Source organism: Haemaphysalis longicornis, unplaced genomic scaffold (genome assembly GCF_048455015.1).
Source record: "Haemaphysalis longicornis isolate Haplotype H1 unplaced genomic scaffold, Haemaphysalis longicornis Haplotype H1 scaffold_10, whole genome shotgun sequence".
Classification (NCBI taxonomy): domain Eukaryota; kingdom Metazoa; phylum Arthropoda; class Arachnida; order Ixodida; family Ixodidae; genus Haemaphysalis; species Haemaphysalis longicornis.
This window is the reverse complement of record NW_027526204.1, coordinates 113,907,081-113,932,903: the sequence shown is the minus strand read 5'-3', so window position 1 is coordinate 113,932,903 and position 25,823 is coordinate 113,907,081. Positions and strand designations below refer to the sequence as shown.

At 47.2% G+C, this 25,823-nt stretch overlaps 1 protein-coding gene across 1 annotated transcript in view; it reads left to right on the top strand.

Moving 5' to 3' along the window:
- LOC144160041 (calcium-activated chloride channel regulator 1-like) overlaps positions 1-21,270 on the top strand; it is a 36,446-nt gene extending 15,176 nt beyond the window's left edge. The window contains exons 4-8 of the mRNA XM_077691661.1: positions 5,862-6,026; positions 14,280-14,407; positions 19,841-19,955; positions 20,300-20,527; positions 20,971-21,270. Coding sequence (XP_077547787.1) covers positions 5,862-6,026; positions 14,280-14,407; positions 19,841-19,955; positions 20,300-20,527; positions 20,971-21,270 — 936 coding nt within the window. The remainder of the gene's footprint in view (positions 1-5,861; positions 6,027-14,279; positions 14,408-19,840; positions 19,956-20,299; positions 20,528-20,970) is intronic.
- The last annotated feature ends 4,553 nt before the right edge of the window (positions 21,271-25,823 follow it).

Genomic DNA, 25,823 nt, shown 5'->3' with positions numbered 1-25,823 from the left:
GCGCGATTGTAGAGCGGCCTCCATTGATCTTATCATTTGAATTCTAACGTGCAGTTAACATACTCATAACTACGTTTTAGTGCTGGCCTATATACATCACTCCTGCCCATATTACTTCACTGCAGCGCACAATTTGAAAATTTATGACATTTGTTGCATTGCTTCGGTTGAAAAAAACGTCTGTGATTGGAATGAAGCGGTGCGAGTTACCAAAGGCTAGTGCTATTAAATTGAACTAGGTTGTATTTTGTCTTCAAATAGCTAGGCCCTTTAAGGTTCTGATTGTATTTGTGCCAGGTGAAGTTGTAAACTGGGCGAAAATCCGCAGACCGCGTGGTGCAAATCTGCGCCCGTGATACGGGACGTACATTGCACGCACGGGCACATTGTGCAGGCATTGCACTAAATGGTCACAGTTTCACGTGATTACTTGCTTTATTTCAACACGGGCAGTATGGTGTCTGCGACATCCGCAATAAAATTACGTAGGCCGTAAAAATGAGATCTTTTTATTTAGTTGATGTTTAAATGCAGAAATTGTTTTGCCTATAAGCCTTCTGCGCTCGTACAGAATCTTCCAGTGTAAGGCCAATGAGAAAAGGTTTGTGCCGAATACACCGAGTCTATGCACTTACGTTGTAGCGCAGGTTTTATTTATGAATTATGCATACAAGAAGCGTTACACAGACATCACGCGCGAGAACTGCGCTGTTAACGGCGAAAATTACACGAACATGGTAGGATTAGCCCTCACGCAAAGCGGAATAATTCAGCCATAGGTACTGTCAAGCCATGTCAGTTGAAATTTCGGCTTCTGTTTTGATTCTGTGACGCAGTCCACCTCATAGCTTCTAAGGACGTCAGGCAGATATGAGAAGCTGGTGCTTTGTAACATCGCCAATCTGGTTAACGTTTCGGTACGCCCAAATGTTGACTCTGCCGTAAAAAGCTCGGCCTTGGTGTTCTGAAATACTTGCATTATTCTCTGTCAAGTTTTCAATGCTTCGTGCGTAAATGCCCTACAGTCTGCCTGGAGGAGTGTACTATTCAGTAACTTTTGTGGGGCGGCAATCCCCTTTAGGTGCAAGTAGCACTCCTTTATGAGGTAGAGCAAATCACTGCAAAGGTCACTATTCAATGCAATAACGAACTTTAAATTTATCAAGAACAAATAATAGCGCAAAGACGGCGTTGTTTGACCATACTGTTTCGGTTAGGCATGCAAGTTGAGCAAAACCTTGCTGCATTTGGAATTTTGTCGTCAGATCTCAGGAAAGAATTATAATGAAGTCCTACCATTCTGGTTACAAACATTAATGAAAGGACATACTGTTTAGTGGACGCGTGCGCTGCCATTGTTGAGCCGAGCACACACTGGCGGTTTTAGAGGTAAACGATAAAACAGCATTGGAGGACGCACAGGAATTTTGCGGTTTTCGTTAGCGACTCGGAAAATTGAAATATATTATTATGTTGGGACGCTCCTTGGTCCACCAGAAAACAGGGTGCAGTGGGAAGCTGCACATGACCTTCAGGCTTGGGTCGATGCTCGACACAAGTCAGCATTTTGTTGCCCGCAGCACCAAGAAAACATGCGTAATGGCATGGTCCCGCGTACATAAATGCCACAGACTACCGTATTTCAGCATGAAACGGACAGTAATGGTACAGTTGAGGTGGTACAGCGACCGTGATGTTCACATACATGATTTGATTTGATTTGATTTGAAATTGAAGCATGGTTTCAGGCTACGACACAATACATTGGCAAAAAATTGCAAAGTTGTTTACAGTGATAATTCCTCAGTCATTTCGGTTACTTAAGTAATGCTCGAAATTTACTTCATGCGATATTTTAGGACGTATAACAGTAGTGGATCCAGGCAAAATCACTTCAGCGCGCACCCGTATGTGGGGCGGGGGGCGGAAGTGTACTGGTGTTCTTGAGAAGGTCTGTGGTCTGTAGCCTATTTTTTTTAATTACGACATTCGTTGATCATGCCAAATCGAATGAGCATTGAAAGAACGATACTCTTGAGCCCACAAAACTTCAAAAAAAGGCCAGAAAGAGCTGAAGGAAAATTCTACTAGAAAGGCAAGTTGGTTTCTTCGCCACCAGTACGAGGGTCCTTCACTTGCGCATGATGATTTTAAAATTGGGTGTAGCAGTGAATGCGCGCGTCGGTATGAAACGCGGCAACGTTCCGATAACGGGCACACCATGCGACAGTGGCTACCTCATATTGAGTTGCGTGAATGTAGATGAAGCAAACTATACTAAAGCTGCAGCGAACACAAATATATTTTTAACTCTTCACGTACTTCTTGGACAGCGGTAACTCTTAATGAACTTAACGCTGTCCCGATACGCTTTGAGTAACCCTCGTCAACTTTGTGCATCATAGGATAGTTAAGTATTTATATGAGTAGAATTTACGTTTTCCATCTTTCAAAGGTACCTACCCGGTTTATAGCTGGCGCTCCTTCAACAACCAATTCAAACGCAAAAATTGCATTAGACATAAAATTAGATATACTTTTTTTCCGCACGCAGACATAAAGGCACTGTGACGTCGTCTAAATATTAGGAAACAATTATTTAAATATTAAAAGATGCAGTGATCACGCAAGCATAAATCAGGGGTCAAGGGAAGAAAATGACTTACAATTGCGGCCTCTTTTGTGTGTTGCACGGCACTTCGAGTGTGAGCTTCCCAAAGCCAGGTCGCTTCTGCCCTTGCACCGTTCTCTCATGTCGGCGTTGTTGTGACTCAGGCCCTGAATATACACAGCTCTGGGCAGCCGCCGCCCTGGCAAAAAGCGGCCGTGGACGCAATGGAGGGGCTTTAGTTGTGACCGAGGTCGAAGATGGCCACCGGGTATTGGTTACTGTCGCGACCGCCGTCTGCCCGTGGTAGGGCTGGTGACTGTCGCGCCTTCGCGCTTACAATAAAGCCGCGCCGGATTCGCCGAACCAATGCGATACGCTGCTGTCGCATTCATGTAAACCCGCTTTGGGGGCAGCGCGCCCTTTTTGTCAAGTGGGCGTTCCCCAGTTTCCTAGAAGGCGAAAAATACCGCCGAACGAATCTGCCTAATCGCGGAGGAGAAAATGTCTGTCTGGAACACCGCTTTCAGGAGAGGACATGCAGTGCGCGCAAGCTGAGACCATACAATTATCCCACGCCAACACCCTCCCGGGCTCCACAGAAACGTGAAAAAGAATGAAGGGGTGACGTGCAGAAGAGGGGCATACTTTGCTGTGCGCCTCACCCACAAACCCCCCTTCCCCCCCCCCCCCCCCCCCGGACAGTCATCCAGCTAAAGCAGACGTTTCGCCCAATACGCAGAACCATCGTCTTCTTCAGAACCACCACCGCTTACACGTGGTTCTGCTTACGCATACAAAGATCGTCTTCTCCCTTTCGGGCCTTCATCGCCAGTCTTCACCCATCAATGACCGGCGGTCCCTCTTCTTTTGCGCACTCCATGCTTCCCCGGCCATACTGTGACGAGTCAATCTACTCTGCTGAGAACGACTCAGCCGGGCAATTATTCTCTGTGTGGCGACATGTCACACACAAAGGGACACAACGCACGCCTTTGGCGTCCCGTGGGCTGAGCTTACCCGAAGGCGCCATCGCTTTTGGAGCTGCACCCCTCCGCAATTATCCTGACCTGGGCGCTTCGTTTTGTGTAAGCACCAATGCGACAGGACAGGCATTCAGTCGTGAATGTTTTTAATAGTAGCACATCCGAAGGTTATGCCCCTTTGTTCACAGGCGACGTACCAGGCATAACAGGCAGCACGGCGCCGGCCGGAAAAATTTCGGGGGGGGCTTGAGCCCGGTTAGCCCCCCCCTGGCTACGCCACTGCTCGCAGGTCACGGCACACACGCCGTGTGCAACATACCTCAGCTGACACCCCGCTGGGGTCAGAGCTGACATCAGACAAAGAGGGAGGGCATGATGACTTGCCAACGCACTGCAGTTGACACCCTGTTAGGTTCAGAGCTGACGCGAGAGTACATTGACGACAGCGAAAGAAACGGTACTTGCCATTGCGAGCCCAAGAAGGCGACAGTAGATGGAGATAGTAAAGTGTACAATAGGCGGGGTTGGAGGCTTCCCCCAACTGCTAACAAAGGCCTGCGAGAAACACATACAGCATGGTGCACTGAAGGAAGCGTACTTCTCTAAGTGGACTGCCTGTGCAGTCCACTTAGAGAAGTACGACAGAGCAGACAATTACCAAGAGTCCGCAGAAAAGTGGAGAAGGGGAGGACAGCTTAGCTGCGTTCCGGCTGATGGTCCTGCCGGGGTGACGCCTGAGGCTGCCAGCCGTCTGTGGTGGGGCGGCGCTCATTAGCGGCGCAATTTAAGCAAACTTCGACCGCACTATTTGACCTCCTTGAAGTGATCTTTGGGGGCCCAGAGTTCACCGCCGTAGGCACTCGGCCTCCACAGCACACCCCTCAAGGCCGATGCAGCGTCCCGGCTGTCCGTCCGGCCACTGCCAGTTCTCACTCCATTCTCCGCGCAAACCCCGCACTTCACCGCGCACAGTCCCTGAAGTTGCGCGTCTTCCGGGAACCCGCTGGGTGCAGGCTTCCGTTGGCCGCGGCACTCTCGCGTACCTCCCTCCGCAAAACACGTGGCCATCTGAACCGGGCGCGGCAATGCAGGCGAAAACTCTTTTGCTACGCTGTACACTTCTAGTCACCTGTAAAATGGTGAGCGGTGAAAAACAGCCAAGCAGGGACACGAATTTCACGTAAGGTAGTAAAGCGTATAGAATCTTACAGTTGCTCAGTATATTCGTGCTTGAATTGAAATTATGTCCGTGACAGCCCGTGTATCAAGAACCTTCCTGTTACGTAACTCAGCATCAACGCCGTTGCGGCATTCTGATGCGAGCTTTTCGAAGAATCTTGACTGGTGCGTTAAAGCTTTGATTTTTGTGGGGTACTGTCCGAGTAAAGAACCGTGCAAGTGGTCCGGATTTCGATTTGTTAGCTACGTATCTGCTTCTCGTCAAGTTTACGAACATTAACCTGGTATGCGTATTCGTCAAGCACGAATAAATGTTTACATTCCATGCCCAGTGCTTGGGTAATTTTGGTCGTCTGCTCGACAGCTACCAAGCTCGCCGACAATTGTTTGTTTCACTGTGTGATGGCAACGGCGAAGGCATAAATGTCTTGGCTCGTAAAGAGCTGCGACAGTGATATTGTTTGTTCGCTACCGGCCGCTGACTGAAAGTGACCGTAGCGAAAAAAACAATGGGCGCGTATCACTTGTTACTCGACACTGACACCCTGCTACTACTGGTCATGTTTATCAAGCATATTGTCTACAACCAGCATACAGTCCTCCTTGAGAGGTGCAATGTGCATGTGGTATACTTCTGAAGCATTTGGAATGGGCCAACATTACTTCGTCCCTCTTGCCGCGCCCCTGCGAGCCGATAACCAGGCATTGACTGGTACATTCATGCTTGAAGAGACAAAATTGTTGACTCCAAATCGTTTGCTCATAGAAATCACTGTTAAACACAGTAGCACCACTGTGCTTGTGTTGCGTCACGTCCGGTTGTTTGCTTTTAGCCAATCAGAGCTCACTCAAAATGGTTCGAAATGGACACAAAACAGATCAGGGGTGGAGCTAGAAGTGGATTGTTTTTGAAGCGATGATCTTGTGTTTAACCTGCTTCGTGGCTTTGAAAGTCCTTAGCCTGCTGCCTATTTCACTGTTACTTTATACAATGCCTTCTAGACCGCATACCCATTACACAAAATTACTTGCCACAAGGGAGTCATGTCCTCAAGTCTTGTATTTTCTCTAATAAATCTTTTTTGCAGGTGTGGCTGAACGGATGCTCAAAAAATTTCGAAACGGTGGAAAACGTTACGAAATGCATAGGACCTAACTGCACGGTTGACCCAAGCTGCAAAATCACACCTAGAATATCGCGCTCGCTTCATGTTGAATCATCCATCATGTTCTTGCCCTACATGGGCAGCGACGTAAGTAGCATTTAAATCCATCCATCGAAACAAGACTGTGTGTGTAGCTCTGCTTCTAAAATACACAACATTTTTTGTACGCACTTCGGCAAATTCGGCAATGCTGACGCGCATTGGAGCATCGTATGACTGCGCAACCGGTGACGATTGAACGCCAGTAGTTGTAATTAATGCCTGCTACGTCCTATTTAATCTTTATAGTCAACTGACCAGACACATCAGGGATAATCAAAGTGCGATATGTCGCGGTAAGCGTGCGCTGCGATGCGTGCGAGCCATATCGCCTTTCTTGTGCAACGTTTCCTGTGCGCTTCTAATAATCATGAAAACAAGTTGAGTTAGGAATATAGGAATAAAAATAGGTTCTCTGCGTTAAAAATTACCTTACTATCGCAGCATTTAACAGTGAATTTTTTTAGGGAAAAATTGATACCAATGCATGTATGGCTTAGGGCATACTGGCTGTGCTGCGAGAACTTTTAGATGCCTTGAATGTCAAAAGTATTAAAAGAATGCCCTTGCATTGAAGTTGGAGTTGTCCAGAATATTATACCAAGCTTTAAAGTAGCTCATTTGCATCCTTGTGGTATGCAAACTTTTCGCAACGAACACCTGCATGTATGAATACTAAGTTGCTGCGCCAGGCAAGATAAAACATAACAGAAGCCAAAAATTCAAATTTAAGTAAAAAAAATGCTTCACATGTTGCTATGGGGACAACACTTCTAAGGGAAGTTGTCCAATGCGATACAGCCAACCAGCTAACCTACTTTGCATTGAAAGCCTATTGAAAGCCATCTCCCTCTTTGTTTGGTCTGCAAACTGGGCTATGTACTCTTCACAGAGGAGCTGAAATTGACGTTTTGTGGAAAGAAAAAGGCTGTAAAAGGCACTCCAATTTCAAGGCACGGCATTTCAGAAGCCTCATGTTAAAAAGGACACGAAAGGCTACAGCCCTGACCTATGTAGCAACTTCGGAAACCGTTTGCCACCTGTGTCGCTTGTTCCAGGGATTTCTTCATGACTGCTGGGTGTGTTTTGATTCCGTTTATTGCATTACATTCCTTGATGAACAGTTCAGGTCGTGACACTCTTGGTTTTCAGGATTTGTTTTTGTGATTTTTTTATTCAAATAGTCGTTCACAGTTGACATGCCTGTTGCACATTAACCTCTAAAAGTGAAAACTAAAAAACAGTGTTGTAAAAAAATTCTAAAACTGTCGCGACCTCGTCCATTCATTCGGGAATGCAAAGGACTTCGAACAAGTTTCCTATCATGTTTTATAAGCCGCTCAAGCTTGGTATAAGCGGAACAGAAAGAAAATTTAATAAAAATATCAAAGTATATTTTGAAAACTTTTTTATTTATGGTGTTATCACAGAAGCATTTCCAGTTGCTGTGCCGATTTTTATCAAAATCTTATAAAAAAATAAAAAAAGTTGATTTTGAAATCTACGTCCCCCCTTAAGTCTTCTTGCGTGATTTGAAGGCGAAAGCTTAGCGATACTCAATAACTGATACATTGTACTTCGATACTTAACATCTGGCATTTAACATCTGATTTTTGGCTGTTTTTGCACTGTTTTTTTTTAATTTTATGGAATTTTGTGGTATCACCTGATCCTGATTTCTTGATGTTCCCAATGTGCCTATACATTTTGATTTGCATTCCTTGATTATTCGTCCAGTATAGTGAACTTTCTAATTTTGTGCCCAAAACTCGCAAAAATATGAAATGTTATCATGGAAAGCAATTTATTTTTCTTCGCCTGTCCATGACATGATAATGGTTTAAGGGGGGACGCGGCTTTCAAAATCAACTTTTTTATTTCTTTGTGGATTTTGATGAAAATTGGCACAGCAACTGGAAATGCTTCCGTGATAACACCATAAAAATTTCAAACTAATATTTTGAAAACTTGTTTATGTATTTCATTTTCTTTCTGTTCCGCTTGTACCGAGCTTGACCGGCTTATAAAACATGATAGAAAACTTGTTCGAAGTGCTTTGCATTCCCAAATGAATGAACGAGGTCGTGACAGTTTTAGAATTTTTTTTTACAACACAATGTTTTTTAGTTTTCATTTTTTGAGGTTAATGTGCAATAGGCATCGACTGTGAACGATTATTTGAATAAAAAAATCACAAAAAACAAATCTGGAAAACCAAAAGTGTCACGACCTGAACTGTTCATCAAGGAATGTAATGCAAGAAACGGAATCAAAATAGACCAAGCGGTCACAAAGGAATCCCTGGTACAAGCGACACAGGTGGCAAAAAAAAACTGTTTTGAGAAAACGGCTTCCGAAGTTGCAACATAGGTTTCACTTATCAAAAGTCGTCACGGTTGTAGCCTTTCAAGTCCTTTTGAACATGGGGCTTCTGGAATGCCTTTCCTTGAAATTGGAGTGCCTTTTACAGCCTTTCTCTTTCCAGAAAACATCATTTTCAGCTCCTCTGTGAAGAGTACATACCCCACTTTGCAGACCAAACGAAGGGGGAGATGGGTTTCAATGGGCTTTCAATGCAAAGTAGGTTAGCTGGTTGGCTGTATCACACTGAACAGCCTCCTTTTGCAGTGTTGTCACCATGGCAACAAGTTAAGCATTTTTGTTAACTTAAATTTGAACATTTTTGGCTTTTTTTATGTTTTATCATCGTTCCTGGCACAGCAACTTAGTACTCATACGTGCAGGTGTTCATTGCCAAACGTTTGCATACCACAAGGATGAAAATGAGCTACTTTGAAGCTTCGTAGAGTATTCTGGATTACTCCCAACTTCAATGCAAGAGCATATTTTTTTACTACTTTTGACATTCAAGGCATCCAATATTTCTCGCAGCAAAGCCAGTATGCCCTAAGCAATGGTATCAATAATTTCACTAAAAAATCACTGTTAAGTGCTGCGACAGTAACGTACATTTCTAATGCAGAGAACATATTTTTATTCCTATATTACTAACTCAAACCTGTTTGCATGAAAATTACAAGTGCACGGGAAACGTTGCGTAAGAAAGGCGATATGGCTCGCGCGCATTGCAGCGCACGCTTACCGCGACATATCGAACTTTGATTATACCTGATATGACTGGTCAGGTCGCTTTTAAGATTAAATCTAACGTCGCAGGCATTAATTACAACTACTGGCGTTCAATCGTAACCGGTTGCCCAATCATGTGCTGCTCCAATGCGCGTCGGCTATGCCGTGCGCGCCGCAGCGTTTGACACGTCGACCGTTTCTTTCTCAAGGCTAGCGAGCCCACAGTCAAAACGCAGCAATAACTAAGCGTGTAAACATCGCAAACCCGACTAAAAGTTCACTTCACGAACCGCTATCGCAAGCGCGCACACCGCGTCACCCTCCGGGGTCTGGCGACGGTAGAGTCACGCGCACCACGAAGCGTTCGATGACCTCCTCCTTTCGAGCCACACAACTTCCCGTAATCTGGCTCGTTATCTCCGGCATTCCCACCGCGATAACGTCCGTGTTGAATACCATAGATTGAACAGGCTATGCAAATGCGTGGAAACTTCCATGGATATGCAAATGCGTGAAAATATTTGTGTGGTGTGTGGATGCTCCGTGAATTTTGTGGCCCTTTGGAGCCAGGCTGACTTCTGTTTGCGAGTCAAATATATGCTTAGGTCGAAAGGGATCTCACCAATTTGCATCGTTGAATAATTAGGCCCCATAGCACGTAACGCTGCGTCCTCAGTTGGGAATATCTGTTATGAAAATGCCAAATAAAAATATTAGGTGTGTACGCATGCATACGATGTTTTTGGCACTGCCAGTCAACAGGCGGAAACTGGTACCATCAAATCTTTTATAACGCGCCCCTGTAATTTTTGTGAGTTCCACAATTTGATAAATTCGCTAACTTGAGGGGCCCGCGTAACGAATCAAGCTGCATTCTTCATTGCACAACGCTTTTTTTGATCGCCCGCATACTCGGATGAATCGCGAGATGCTCGCTGGGAAAGCAAGAAGGGAGAATGTTTGTGTTATGACCTTAGTTATTCTGGCAAATTTGCAAGGTTCGAAGTGTTTCTGATTAAGCACGACGACCCATTCGTGGCGGCACTCAAGGAACGCAGGCAATGTGCAATGAATAGACTCCGCACATGCAGAAACTTGTGTCGTGGGCACTTCACATATTTCTTGCATGAGCTCTTTGCACTTACACTGATTGATGTGCAGCCAACAATGGCGTAGTCGCACCCAGACGAGTAGCTTCTGTACATAGTCAAGTAAAGGCAGTGACGACAGCCTGCCCACAATTAAGAAAATAACAATAAATTGTAGACGAAAAGTCGGGCGTCCTGCTCGCACGGCGAAACGTAGCCTCCCAGGCAACCCCCGTCGGGACAATGCGCGTGTAGGGTGGCCCGCCACCATAGCGGGTTGGGAATGTAATTTACGCACAAACCTGACAGCTCTCGGATGCTTTGAAAGTTCTCCTTACTGTTGAACTTGTCGTTGCTGATATACACCGAATAAATGACTTACCAGCTTTCGATGCCGCCTGTAGTCTGATGTACACGCATGGCAGGGAGAGAGAGAGAGAAACAACTTTATTGATGCCTGCAGCAAAAAAGCGGCCTAACCGTCGTGACGGCCTGCACCCTGTCGCGACCTATTAGCACCGCCTCCGGTGGAGGGAGCACTTTTGGACCGCTGACAGTCGAGGGCAGCCATCACCTGCTGGACGGCCAAGAGTTGGGTGGCGTGGTCACTGCTTCTTGCCGCAGCCTCGAGCTGCGGCGGGATCGTCATGGCTTTGCTGGCTTCTCGTGGGTGGAGTTCGCAGTTCCACAGGATGTGAGCCACCGTGGCCATCTCCTTCGCACATAGTCTGTACACATCACTGGAGTACACTTCGGAACACATATGCTTGGCAAGCAGCGGGGTTAGCAGCGAGTTTGTAGCTGTCTGTATATCACTGATTCTTCCCTTGTCAGCCTCGGATGAGGCGGCAGGTAGGTTCGACGACCGAGGCGGTACCACTCGAGGACGTCCCGGTATGTGGTGAGGTGTTCCAGTTCCGCGAGTAGGGGCGGCACAGGCGGGGAGGCCAGACCATCGGGCGCGTCGCGATGGGTGAGCGCGTGCGTGGCCCGGTCGGCCTCCTCGTTCCTGGGGCCCGCGTGCGCCGGGAAGCAGAGTAGAGTTACCGGTGTCATTCGGGGAGGTAGGGCACCGCACACCCTCACAGCACTGGGGGACCCTCTGTTTGTGGCGTAGCTAAGGATCGCCAGTCGAGTCGCTGAGCACGGTGGTACATCTTGGGTTCGTGAGTGCCAGGGCAATGGCCATCTCTTCGGCTTAGTGGGCGTCGCCAGAGACAGCTGCTTTGACTACTGCAGCGTAAGCGTTCGGTCGGCTTGGTTACTTAGCGATGTCGACGTAGAAGGCGCCGGTGTCCCTGGCGAGTCAACGCTCCTGGTTGTGGTCCGGATGCATGTGTCGAGGAACCGGGGGCACGTGGAGGTTGCATAGTATACTCTGCGGCAGAGACGGCGAGACTTCGCTGCACCGCTCCTCTCGTCTTCTAAGGCCGAGACGCTGCAGGATGTAGCGCCCGGTGCAAGTTTGCGACAATCGCGTGAGTTGAGCCGTACGCTGGGCTCAAGAGCTTGTCCGTGCTGGCGTGGAAATAGAGGCCGAGGGCCGCCTTGTAGATCTTGCGAATGATGGCGCTCAGCTTCTGGCGCTCAGCGACTTTCCAATTGTGGAAAACGGCTACATAGGTGATGTGGCTGATGGCGAACGACTGCACCAGCTGGAGGAGACTAGCCTCCTTCATACCCGCGTGGCATGTGGATACCCTCCGGATGACCCGGGTGGCTGCCGTAACGTTGATCTCCAGCTTGTTGATGGCGAAACCGTTGCGCCTGTGCACGTCGAGATGAAGGCCCAGGACACCTAGGGTCTTCACGTGCGGAATTGTAGTTCCGTCTCCCGTGCGGAGCTGCTGAGGCACCAGGGCGGCGTTCGTGGGGCGGTAGTATTAGAAGCTCGGACTTGGTTGGGGAGCAGACCAGACCCGTGTGCTGAAGTCGGTCTTCGATGACATCGATCGCTTGCTGTAGGGTAGCTTCGATGTGGCCGTGCACGGCAGGGAGCAACAGCATGGGACTGCGGCATCGCCTGCTCGCCTCGCAGTCCCCATGAACTGCCTGCCAGCTGGCGCCTTGATCGTTCAAAAATGGCCAACCCGGCAAAATTCTAGTCTATACAACTTGTTGCGTTCTACGAAACGTGCCTCTATTAGACTGGCCTACCCACGTGGTCGTCGCTGACGTGTAGCATTTGTTTTGGGGGCCGTGACGTGGTTGTAACCGGTTGTAACGTGGTTGTGTTTTGGCCGGCATCGCTGTGCGTGGTCGTGTGGACAAGGTTGCCCCCCCGCGTCCCTAAGCGGTTCCTCGGTGGCTACCCTTGTGGTAGCCGCTGCCACCCGAGGTACCCAAGAGGATGCATAAAATAGCCTTGCGGGGCCGTCGAAGTGAAAGTCGACGGGGTGTAGGCGCTAGGCGCAGGTGCCCGTTCATCGCCGCTGGGGCAACCAATGTGCAGGTCGGTGGTGCAGCTAAGACGCCGAAGCCGATGCGAGGTCGGCCTGCTCCTGCACAGGCTTGGTTGGCACAGTCGGAGGACCGGCCACGTCCCCCTTCTCGTTCCTTAAAGCTCACGTGCTCCTTCCGCCTCCTGGTTGTCTCTCCTCTCTTGTCCTTGGACTCCTCCCTTGTATATCTTCTGAGCACTGTTGCGGTGCCTCGGGTGGGCCGTCTCCCTTTTCACTTTCATATTTGGTCACAAAGCTCTGGGTCCCGTTGTGCGTTCACGGATTGGCTCCCCATTTCACTACCATATATGGTAATGGTGCTGTCGTCATGGCGCTAGTGAATAGGTCCGTTTTTGGCGCGCGCTTCAAATTTATGGTGTTTTTTTCTTTCTTCGGAGGGTTTTGGGGCATCCCCTCTTTTTAGTGAACCAATGAAAACTAAGGCAAACTGCCCCTGGTATTCTTTGTGTCATGTTTGCAGGCTCTGTTCTTGGTTTATCGGAGCTTACAAACTGATGTTCGCAGTGATTGCATAAATACGAAGCATATATTTGTGCAGTCACCTAGGGAGTAGTGTCTTAAAAGGCTTGCTATTTTGGAGATGTGTAAATTTACGGATTCTGTCGTACAGGCCCCAGATCTTAATGTCGAAAAAACAGTGGCGTACATAATGCAAATAATGCATGATTTACAAAGCCCGAGTAAAGGTATTGCTAACATAGTAAGCCTAATGATATCCTAAAAGTTTTCTGATTGCCTTTAGAGGCAAAATGCATTTGCATCATTTCAAGTAGCTCCGTATTGTAAGAGTACTACTTATCGCAAGATCAAATTTCTCTCATGCATTTTCAAGCGAAGCTTTATATATATCGGTGAAATTGAAATCTCGCGGTCACTTGTACTCAAACTCCTTTGGCAAACACCATGCACATAAGCCAAAAAAGACGAGGTGAAATGACGAGGCAAAGAAATAAGAAAAGACACGCGAAATGAAAAAAAAAGAAGCGGCCGCAATGTGAGAGCAAAGGATTCTGCCTTCACTTTCGTAAAGGGTGGACAACGCGTCATGCGCAAAACAGCGGGCTGCACATTGCAGCTTCCCGGCTTAACCATTTCTAAGGAGTGTATGCCCACATGTTTTGTGGCGAGAAAGTGGGATCACTTTATATAGGTGGCTACTGAAACCCTTCCAGCCTGCATATCACCCTAAATCAGTGGGCATATGACACTTTCTGGGTTTTCTTTCACCACGGCTTCAACCTAAGAGCAACGGTTTTCTTGTTTCTTATTCTGGTTTTGCTACAAAGAATTGAAACCATACCTTTTAAATATTTTATGTTCTATGATATGTTTTATGATCATAGGTCCTACAGTGAATGTACCCGAGGTTTCTTATGTGATGAAAAAAGTTGGCATGCATGAATAACAGTACAGATGTTGCCGTTGGGTTACATAGGGCTGTGAATTTTCTTGAATTTAAAAGGCTTTGTTAATATTATCGTAGCCTTGTGATCTGCGGGGGATTGATTTGGCGTCAGAAGTGCAACACGTAGAGATAAAAAGAGAATGCACATTAATGTGCAAGTGTAGTTCGTCGCCACCGAAATTGCTTTTGCTGTGTGCGTTTTCTAGCTCACAGATACATTGTAGTTTCCTTCTTGTCGTTAACCTAATCCCACTAGGTGAAATACTTCTGTGATGACGAAGGGGGAATCCGTCAACATAACTATAAAGCTCCCAGTAGGCAGAATGCACTCTGCAAACAAAGATCAACTTGGGACGTTATCAAGGAACATGCCGACTTTAAGAAGTGAGTGGTCTTTTTTGTGCGACTGGAGTCGTGCTTACAATAGCTTCTTTTTTAGGAACACCTTAAGTGGCTTACTGGTTACAGTCTACAGTTAAAGGAGCCATGAAGACAAAATGCAAGTTGGGTTTATTAAAAAGACGGCTTAGTCCCGATGACAATGATACCAATATCATCGCAATCTTCGAACAAATAACGGAGATATGAAAGAAAATGTGTGAAGCAGTCACGACCCCCTAGCCAATTTCCCGCAACTTTTCTATGACGTCACGGAACCTGGTTTGTGCGATTGGCGGCCGCCTAGCGTACCTGTCGCGACGACACATGACTGGACGTCTGTAATGGGGCCTCTAGTTCCATTTGACCACATCACTTGAATGCTAACGTGCAGTTAACGCACTGAAAATTATGTTTTATTGTTGGCCCGTATGACGTCATTCTTGCTCATAACACGTCACTGTGGCGCCAAATTTGAAAGTTTTTAAATACTTCCTGCTTTTTTTTCGTTAAAAAACATCTTTTGTGGCTGTAATGAAGCTGACTGAGATAGTGAATCCTAGTTCTTTCAAATTAAACGAAGTTGTATTTTCTCTTCATGGCTCCCTGATGTAACGAAGTCGGTAAAATTCGTAATTTACTTCGTTACATTGAAATTCGCGGTTATAATGAAGTGTTCATACCGTGAAGCGTTTCCTGCTAAAGAAAACGTGGCGCGCATACACGGTTGGCACACTGTTTCTGTTTCTATCGGACCTTAATCGTCTTTGCGGGCATCAGTGTGAACCGCCTGGAGCGTCTTCTCCCTGCAAAAACATGCCCCGAAAGCCACAGGCCCGCTGACGCAGCCGCGGGGACCACTCGAAGAATTTCAAGCTTTTTTTAGTCAAAAGCAATGATAATTGCCTGTGACAACTGCGCGCCACTTTATGCCATCTGCAGTAGCTACAGTTCAGAATAAATTCAAAGTAACATCAAACTGGGTTGCAAAACCAAAATGCAGCTTGTAAATTATTACAGAGAGTTACTCTGAAAGAGGTAAATGCGCTGCTAACTCATAAAATGACAGCTTCTGATCAGTTTCGATTTTCGCGCCGCTTCCGTTCGTGTCACTTCCGTGCGCCATGACACCTTTATTGCGCTGATTTACGACAGCAAGCAAGAGACGTGGCCAAATGGGTCTCCGACTCTTGGGACTCATTTCTACAAAAACAGTTGTAGCCGGGTTGATAAAGGCCGGAGTAATCTGATCCGCTAGTGGGGACAATGTTGGCGAAGAAGACATCGGAGAGTCGGAGGAAGACAGTGATGCGCCGGCAGAACTCCCACTTGAATTTGCTAAATTCATTAGTGAGTCGGAGGAAGAAGACTTCGATGGTTTTGACTAAACGCCGTCTTTAAGTATACTGCCATATGTGTGTATCAATAAACCATTTTTGAGAAGTTAGTTCTGTCTAGACTTCGGACGGTATATTCAAGTGTCTAGCCGCCTTACCGGGGAATGTGTTCATCGGCCGCGGCCGCCGCAACCATGTTCTTTTGCCACAGTTTCTAACGATCTGATTCACTATGAGTTTACCTACTTAACAAGTGTGTCTTATAACTGGTGTGTCTCATACACCGGTGCAACTTAATCGGAAAAACTCATTTTGATGGGGGTGCGAATAATAGACCGGAAATTACGGTTCTGGTTTTTACAGTCTATAACGTTTTTTGTAGGCGTAAGGATAACATGGGGATGACCCTAACAAAACATGGGCAATTTCATGTCCCTGCTTTACAGTGTAGTATCTCAATTCTGTACCCACAATGACAAAGCAAATCAGAACGACAATCACTGAATCTGGACATAAAGAACCCAGAATAGTGCGTAAAAACATCGAAACGAGTGACTGGATTGTGTCAACATTGCACGAAGGTCTCAAGGGTTTCCCCCTCAAACAATTCGAGCAGCAGGCAGCAATACTCTCACTGTAGTGCCTATTTTCCTTATTGCCTCTATTGAGATGCAGAAAAGAGGAAGCGCTGATAACGAGCTTAGATGGATGGAGATGTAGCGCGTTCTTCTGCGCTCGGCTAAGCATACAAGAGGGGTTGATAGTTCGACTACATTGCGAAGGGAGGGTGGACGGCACCTAGAGTTTACAATCCTGGTTACCTTTTGGTGATTGAACTACTGGTAACTAATTTTGCCCACTTTAATCAAGAAAGCACGAAGAAAAAGGTACGTGTACCATAGTGTTTTACCATCTGGCTGACAACAATTAAAAACTTACATCTCCCTTGATATTATTTAAATCTAGACAAGTAATGTGTCCTTTATGGTTTTTGTAAGCACTCATGGTCATGTCAGGTTTTAATTGTTGTCATGCAGTTTCCCTACCAGACGGGTTTCCATCCAACCCTTTATATCCTACCGTCTGGCTAGACTTAAAGCGAAAAATGCTCACTAGGCAAAATATATACACGCCATTTTTGGTCGTGCACGATGTTATTTATCAAACACGAGAGATGGCCAGCTAAAAAATTATAAGGGGCTGCTTATGTCAGTGTGCAAATGTGATTTGATCCAAAAGGCGACCAACAGCCACCAGAACCTCGCCGGTGATTCCTTTGAAGTCATTTTGTTTTCAAACCAAAAGAATCTTACGGAGTAACATAAGAAAAGTTCTAAAAGTTTCGCGGGCGCAAAAAGCGGGTAAAGCCCATGAAGCACATCAGTTTTTCGGACGGGCGCAAAGGACGAAACCGAAACCAGTCGCTGCACGCCCGCGCATGACCCGATACGCAAGTGATAGATGGCTCACCGCTCCAGCAAAAGAAAGCCATCCATGCAAGAAAAAAATGTGGTTGATGCCTCTTTCAATTGGTAAAACACGAAACTGAAATGTGCCTTCACAGGAGCATTTAAATAGTTATTGGGCATCCATATGAACTTGCACATCGCTATTTATTACGTAGGTATGGCACCGTTAGAAAATCAACTTTAGACACTCTATTGCATGTGCCGGAACATTGCGCAAGTCCGAATGGAACCACAGCCCCTTGAAAACCGTGCGAACAAAACTGAACCGAAACAAAACGCAGTGTGGGGCCAAGAGTGTCTCAATTCACCTGCATCCTGCGTTCACGAAGGCACTGGCATCGAGGCCCCAACTGTCGGCGTTCAACAGCGTCATGAACTACTTTGCTTCGCCTCTCCTAGACGGCAGCACCATCTGAATAAAGTCGGTAGTGGGGAAAAGGCGCATTCGGATACCTCGGGCTTGAATTCATAGTGCAGATAACATAGCTCTCTGTAGCTCCCGTTGCGGCAACAGAGTTCGTAGCTAGAAACCGGGCGGAGCCGTGTCATTGGAACTTTTTTGGTGAGGTCATTTTTGTGACGGATACGCCGGGGAGATCTTGGTGTACGTGGGCATAAAACACTTGTTCCGCAGTGTGGCAGCGCAGGCCAAGCGAGAGAACTGCGCTTTTACCAGCGATGAGGTACATGTACGTCATTTTGCCGTTTTGAAGGTGTTTGCTGGGGACCTGTACGTCGTTGACCCTGAAAGGGTTAAAAGGAGCCACAAAGACAAAATACAAGTTTGTTTTATTTGAAAGATTTCATGTTTTATAGGGCTGCTAGCGCTTGTCCGGCAGCAAATGATGCCGTATTCACTGAGAAATTAAAGGCTAACTGCACTCAAAATGTTGATTTTTTGAAAACCCTATTTTCGTATAGTCTACTTAAAGAGAAAGCAACATGCAAAATGCAACAACTGAAATAAGCCCGTGGACACTTCAAAAGGCCAGCGAGAATTGGCGATTTTGAAACCGAAACCGAGGAGAGCGCGCCCATTGCAGTGACGTTGCAGCTGTCCAGCGAGCGGCCGGACGGTCCCCAGCTCGGGAGGGTGTCTGTGCGCAAGCTCTACATGTGCATGGGGCAGCAAATGGGTGAAGCGTGCACAGCAGAGTTCGACCGGTTCTCTGCCGGCGTGGCTGGCCAGAGGAAGAAGCGCCCATCGGCTGGAACGTCATGGGCGCGTCATGGCTGTTTACGCGATCCGTCAGCAGGTGCAACGTGGTCTGCGGCAGAGCTTTTTTAAACGTTTCTGAATGATTGACGAGGCATCTCACAGAGCTACCACTCGTGTCCCAGCTGATTTGGAGGTACGTACTACACATTAAAAATAAATTTGGTCCAGGTGAAATTTTAGTGCAGTTGGCCTTTAATCAATTTATGTTAACATTTTGATCCTCCTGCGAAATTGTGTGTTTTCGGCATGTCAGCAATGAAGTCATAAGGGCGCGTATACCAATGAACTTGCACTGCATGATTCGGCAGCAGCGCTGCTTGCCGTCAGTCTTCCCAGATGGCGCTGCTATACTCATGCATAGACCATTGTCTGCGGTTGCTTTGTTTTTTGACCGTATTTGCACCTGGCTTGTTTTTGTTACTGTAGAAAGTAATCGTTTCATGAAACATGGTAATTCCTCGACAAACAGGGTCGCGTAAGACAACATCGTTCATGATAGTGCATGTAAGGCAACTCAAAAGTGGCAGACTGCTGTGCAGTTAAAACAAGCATCGTGCACGCAGTACCACCAGCAGTGCGCATCGGTACTTTAATGTTTACGTGTGCTTTCGTAACTTCCACTGCTATCTCTTCATTCTTACTGTTTTAATAAGAATGTGCCCTAAATCTAAGCGCAAGTAGTAGCTCGTTCAGCAAGCTTATAAGCTCCGCTGAATTTGGGTTTGCTTTTGCCGGTCTCCGCCAATCGCAGACCTGGCTGGTATGACTTCATAGGTTCTGTGGCGGGAAATGAGCTGGTGGGTCGCATGTACATTCCTTTTTTCGCAAATATATTGCTTATTTGAGCGAAGTGTGTGTTAAAATGGGTGTCAGTATGATTGTAACAGGCCAATTTTTCGAATGAGCCAGACTTGTATTTTGTCTTCATGGCTCCTTTAAGCACAGAGCCCAGGTCCCCAACCAAGCGTACGGCGGCTATGATTTTGCCATTGCTCGTCCCCTTCTTAGAGGCAAGTTCCTCCCTCAGGAGTGCCTTACAAAACACGGGATCAGCTACAGTTCAGGGCCGTAAAGGTATCCTGTCATGGCAACCCTATGAAATAATGAAGGCAGTGTTTCAAGAAGAGCTGGCAATGTTTCAAGAAGAGCTAGCTTCCCTTGTTGGCACTGAAAGGCAATGCAACAATCACCATGTGTACACTGACCAGTGCAGTATGTAGGTCGTCGCTACAAGCTACAACCTGACGAACAAGATGGCTCACTAGAATACTAATTAGGTTCTACTACTAATTACATACTATTTACAATCACAATTACTCAGAATACTAATTACCATTTCCTTTCACTTGTTGCTGGTTGTGCTACTTGGCAATTATTTCGCCGTAAATATTCAGTGCCATTTTCTTCGATCCAGTCTTGCAATGCCGAATCGGTCCAAGACCATTCAAGTCAACTTCGAGGAGGTGCAGCAAAAGGAACTGCTCCCCCAGCGCGTTGTTCTCGTCCTGGATGCTTCGATTAGCATGCGTGTGAGTATCTCGTCATTAATGTCTGCGATACCTGTAGGCATTGTTTCTATATCAAGCGCTTAAAATTGGGTGTTAGATTTTTCCGCGAGCCGAACTGTTAGCGAGGCACACATATCAAATAATTCTTGTACTGGGAGGCCTCTGCAGAATTTAGGTTCTTCTACTTGTTTTGTGTCGCCTTGTGAGCGACGTTAAGCAACTGTGCCAAGAGGACGCTTCAGTTTCAGGTCGCGTGGCCGCAACTGTACTCTTGCTTGATTATTCATTTGATCACTCAGTCGACCATCGACCCACTGACTCACTCTATCACTCCCTCATTCACTCACTCACCCATTTTGTTACAGGAAAAAGACCGGTTGAAAATCCTAAAAGAGGGTGTAACGAGCTATGTGCAGCACATAAAAGATAACACCTGGCGACTCGCCATCGTCACCTTCAGTTGGAACGCGACAACTGTGCGCTCACTGATGATGGTGAATGGCACCACACGGAGGGGATACCTGGAAGAAATAGAAAAGATGTCTGTGGGTCCATATACCTGCATTGGCTGTGGCCTCGAGAGGGCACTTCAGGTACGCAGAAGTAATGGTGCCGGCATGTTTCTGTTAACAGAAGTGGAGGAAAAATGAGCAGTGAGCGGGAGACATATTTGAACTTAGCGAATTTTGGTGATCGAATCCCTTCGAAATGTAAAATGAATGTTTACAAAATTTAAATTTTTTTTGTTGTTGTTATGATTGCCAGCACTCAGGTCATCAGCTGTACCTGGCCACGTAAATAAATGTTATTGATTATTATATTTTTATTTATATTGTGAATATTTTTAGTATTAATATTATTGATGGTTCCCCGTAAGGATGCTTGTGTTCTTGGCTGCTGCCTTTTCTTTAGAAATGTTGTGAGTGCAACAAGTGTGGTGACGCTAAATGTATAACGTTGGCGGAAGAAGACGCGAAGTGCGCGAAGTGCTTGATAGTCACTAGCGCTGGCTTAACGGCACTTTCTGTCTTTGCAGGAACTCACTTCTCCGAAGGAGAGTGCAGAAGGTGGCGTGATCGTGCTCGTAACCGATGGAGAGGAGAACAAGGGCCCCATGATCAAAGACACTCTACCGAAGTTGGTTGAAGCGAAAGCCGTGGTCAGCACAGTGGGACTTGCATCGGCGGTGGACGAAAAGCTCCTGGAGCTGGCAGTATCGACGGGTGGCAAGGCGTTCACCATGCGAGACAGCAGCTGGCCGAGGGATTCATTATTGGAGGAATTTATTGAGTCGACTACTTTCACCAAGAATGACAACTACTTGGAACTGGTATGAGCTTCTGTGCTAGTAGACTTCATACCATATAGTAAAAAACCCTTGCTTTACAGCACTGGCAACCGGCAAATGTAGTTGAGTACGCTGCTGTTCCTTGTATACAAAGCCAAGATATTATTACGCTTAAAAGAGCGTGTTGAAGCACAATTGTCAACTGTTTAGTTAAAACTTAATGTAGAGTATGCAGCATCAGCTAAAATCTGTTGCTTCTTTCTTTTCTGTGCACTCTGCTTAACACTTCTGCGGGTGGTCTCTTACGTAATTGTGCCTCCTGTTACAGCATATTAGAGCAATTTTTTCGTGTAGTGTCACTGCGGGTAGGATTTGCTGTTGTGGTAGAGTTTTTAATGAAACCGAAAAAAAAATTGCGCAGATTGCAATAGTTGTGCAAGGCAGGAGAAACAACAGAGCTGGCTGCCCCCCTCACCCTTCGTCAGAGGCCGGGCTGTGGCCTCTCCCATGAATTTCCGAACTTGCCACTGAAAGTTCTCCATGACTGGCAAGTCCGGATCGTTCTTTCGACAGGCTTTCATTCACACCGCTCCCAAACTTGACGGCATTAGCATGTGCTAGAATCTGCGGCAACCGGCTTCGTGAACTCAGCCTCTGTGCTCTCTATTTTAGGCTGGAACGCACGCGAGCTGGTGAAGAGAACAGCAGGCAAAAGATAATGCGAGGGACCTAGGTTAGATTCCAGCCACGCGAAGCGTTCCCCCCCCCCCCCCCCCCCGAACCCGTTAGGCTTTTTCACGCGGTGGCTGTCTTTTAATGATTTTTGTTGGGCATAATTTGTGGTATTGTGTTATTGCTTTTTTATTTTGTTATTTATTTTTAGGCTCCCCTACCCATGTGCTTTAGAGCTTAAAGATGTGTTCATTGGCCTTCCCGTCCCGTAATGAGGCGGCCTGCTAAGGTGACAAGGAACGGCTTTTGCATGCTATGGGGCCCTAAATTCTTTGTTAGGTTAATTTTTTTTCCGCTTCAAAATTAACCTGTTTTAGTGTTACACTTGCGAAAATTCTAATGTGGCCTTTTTTCCATGCAGATGTTGTGCACTGCGTGCCAACACAAACGTTTTTTTTCCAGATGGCTCCACATGTTGTTCCCCGCCACTGCTCGCATGTATCCCTCGGGCCTTGGGTGAAGCACAGTGGTTAGGTTGCCGGTTCTGCAGCGTAGAGGTTCCGAGTTCAATTCCCGCGGACATTCCTAACATTTTTTTCTCTAGGCGCGCAATCCCAACTTCTGCTTGTGGAAACCTTTCCACCACACCACTTTCCCTCAGACTTCTTGGCATGTAGAATGTTCACCCTCTCCGCATCATTGGTGATGAGTTTTCTGGGAGTGCTCCACAGCAGAACTAAAACCTGAAAGAGCTCTGCTGGGGAAACGCTGCAGAAAATTTCCAAGGGCATCCAATCCGAAACAACTTCTGGACGTGCCGCATAGTGAGCAAGCCACCAAGTCTTCATTCCTTGCTCTTGGGCCACAAATCTTATCAATTCTTACTCAATCTCGAGGGTATAAGATAACCCGTGAAGGATTCGCTTATAAAGCACTTGCGCGTCGCGCGTTTCCTCACACAACGCACAGGAATCTCAAATCAGTTGCGAGAAGGGCATACCGTGCATAACATTAATGTATCAAAAGTGTTGAAACAGTGATCAGCATTAGTGTGTGATAACACTTAATTGCCTGATGAAAAAATGTGCTCAGAAACCAGCTTCGTGAGTGTCACAATGCAGGTGCGTGCTTCTCAAGAAAGCTTTATCTCGGTGTCTAGGATCGTGAAGCTAGACAAATTATTTGTTTTTTTTGTAAAAAAAGAGGATTGCTACAAGTTAAAAAAAGTTATATGAAAACCGGGAAGTAGGGGACTTTAACGGCACGCAGATGACCTCTCTTATCTAGGCAGCACTGACTGAGAGATCAGCGTGCGAAGAAAGAACCATGAGGGCGTAAGAGGCTTAGGAGGTAGAGGTAGAGGTTTTCTCGTGCTGTTTGTTTACTTGTCACCGTCACTGCAAGGAAACGCTTGTCAGCAGCGGATTGATTGATTGATTGATTGTGGGGTTTAACGCGCCGACGCAACGCAGGCGATGAGGCGCGCCGTAGTGGAGGGCTCCGGATTAATTTAGACCACCTGGGGATCTTTAACGTGCGCCGAAATCTCGTACACACGGGCGTTTTTGCTTTTCGCCTCCATCAGAGAAGCGGCCGCCGCGGCCGGGAATTGAACCCGCGACCTCGTGCTCAACAGCGCAACGCCTTAGCCGCTGAGCCACCGCGGCGGGTCTGTCAGCAGCGGAGAGCGCCGGTGCATGTTTTCAAATTTCGAAATAAATTGTTTGAAGCCGAATCGAATATTGCGCCATCTGCACCGATATGAGTGACTTTAGGATATTGGCACGCCCATAAGTTCTTCTTATTCTTTCAACATACCGAAAGGTTAAATCATTTCGAAAACGGGAGCGAAGGGAGTTGAAAAAGTTTTAGTGCTCCATTGAATCCTGCTGTAGTAATACGTTCGTGGAGACATCAGTTAGAGATTGAGCCAAGTAAAATCCCAACAGATGGGCTCAATTTGTACCTGTTAAGAGAAGTGCCTGGCTCAGTGACTGGCTGACTTATCGAGGCCCGGCCAGGACAGCTCTACCTAAAGATTTGAAACTGCGAGAGTACCGAAGTAGACTCGAATGTAGGAAGACCCACTCAAAATTGCATATAAAAAAAAGCAATCCCAGGAATGCTGGTGCGAACGAGCGCCGAGAGTTATTCGGGGTCACCCCCGGTAAATCATTTCGAAACATTTTCCGGGGGTGACAGCCCAGGGCTCTCATGACAGACGGGGCGATTCAGCACAACACTGAAGTGACACAAGAACAGGAGGCAACGCGGCCGCTTAGAAACTCGTATCACAAAATGAAGCTCTTCCGTCAACTACCAGTACCCCCCAGACGGCGGCACTCAATGATCGATGCTCCCTTCAAGAGCCGTACGCTCGTGGTGTGCGCAGGTGCTTTTGTATAAGCGCGCAGAATAACCATGTGCTGTGGGTTGAGCGGGAAACGTTATTCCCAATCATGAGAACACATTCGCTGCCACATCCATCGAAGCTACCGGCAGCGGCACTGCCGTGCCATATCAAAGCAAACATGGCGGCTGACACTAGCGGCCGCTCTCGATTTCCTTTGATTCGTGAGTACGTTATTCGCTTTTAAGTGTTTTGTTCGTCTCTAATAAACAAAATGAGTATTATCGAATTCCTTGAATCGATGCATGGCGCGCGCTGACATAGGCACAATCGTATCACGTTCGGTACATTTCTGAATGTGCTGGTGGAAGGTTAGCCGCTCTATAGTCCACACCACAAGCTGCATGCAGCACTGTGGGGTCGACATTGTTGTCAATAGAGCACCCTCTGAGGGCGCCAACTTACTGCGAAAGGAAGTGAGAATAGGTGGGCGCCGGGGCCTTGCGGTTCCACATGGCGATAGGGGAGACTGACAGATTTTTTCAAAACCCCCTTCACGCCGAGTTGGGTGCCCTGAGTGGACGCTCTACTGACAACAATGTAGCCTCCACAGTGCTGCATGCAGCTTTTCGTATGAACTATAGGTACGGTGGACAAAGCGCACAGATCGGAATTGCCAACCTTCAAAGTCGGCATTAGCTTTATTGATGCTAGAATGTATGCAATGGTATGCATCAATAAAGCTAAACGCTACACTTCGACCTTAAACATAGACACGAGGGTGTTACTCTTTCCCCAGCTCCTAGCACCCCCGATTTCTCATTTCTCTTGCCGTTACTAAGCCGACCCCCAACATTGGATTGTCAAACTTCAAACTTCAAACCTGCAATCGTGTAAATATGGTACATGTACGGTACATGTAAATACCCGTAGGGCCCCCCCTCTGGTCTCTCGTCTAGAACTTGTGGTAATCCGGCAATAGTGGCGGTGGACAATCCCGCGCGATGGACATGTGCCGGCGGAGTATGAAGAGGTGGCGCGAGAGGAGCGAGGATAGGACATGGCGGACTCGGCTGGGCGACGTGTGTGCAGCCGGATCGGCTGAGCGGTGTACCTTGGCGTAGCGGGACTCCAAGTAAAGGTGTGATCGAGGGGGCTCAGTGTCCTTTCTTGGGAACCGCGGCCGGGTGCAAGAACCCCGGTACCACATTTGGCGCCCTGAACGTGGGGCCGGCCGTGGTTCCTGGGAAGGGCATTGTGGTCTTCTTCCCGCCCAGAATGCAGTGGCACAGGACATGGTGAGTGGGCGTTTTCGAACGGAGGAAGCAGCGAGGCCGGGTCGGAGCGGTCGCTGCTTTGGGTCGTGCGTGATTTCGGTGGACTGCGTCGTCGCTGTGCCGGCCAGCGCCCAGTGATGATGACTCTTCAGGACGGCAGCGATGACACGGCAAACGTGACCGACAGCTCGCTGAGGATGCGGTCAGACACGATCGACCTGGCGGACCAGTCTCTGGTGGTGGACATCTCGGATGCCCTCAGCGAGAGGGACAAGGTCAAGTTCACTGTCCACACCAAGACG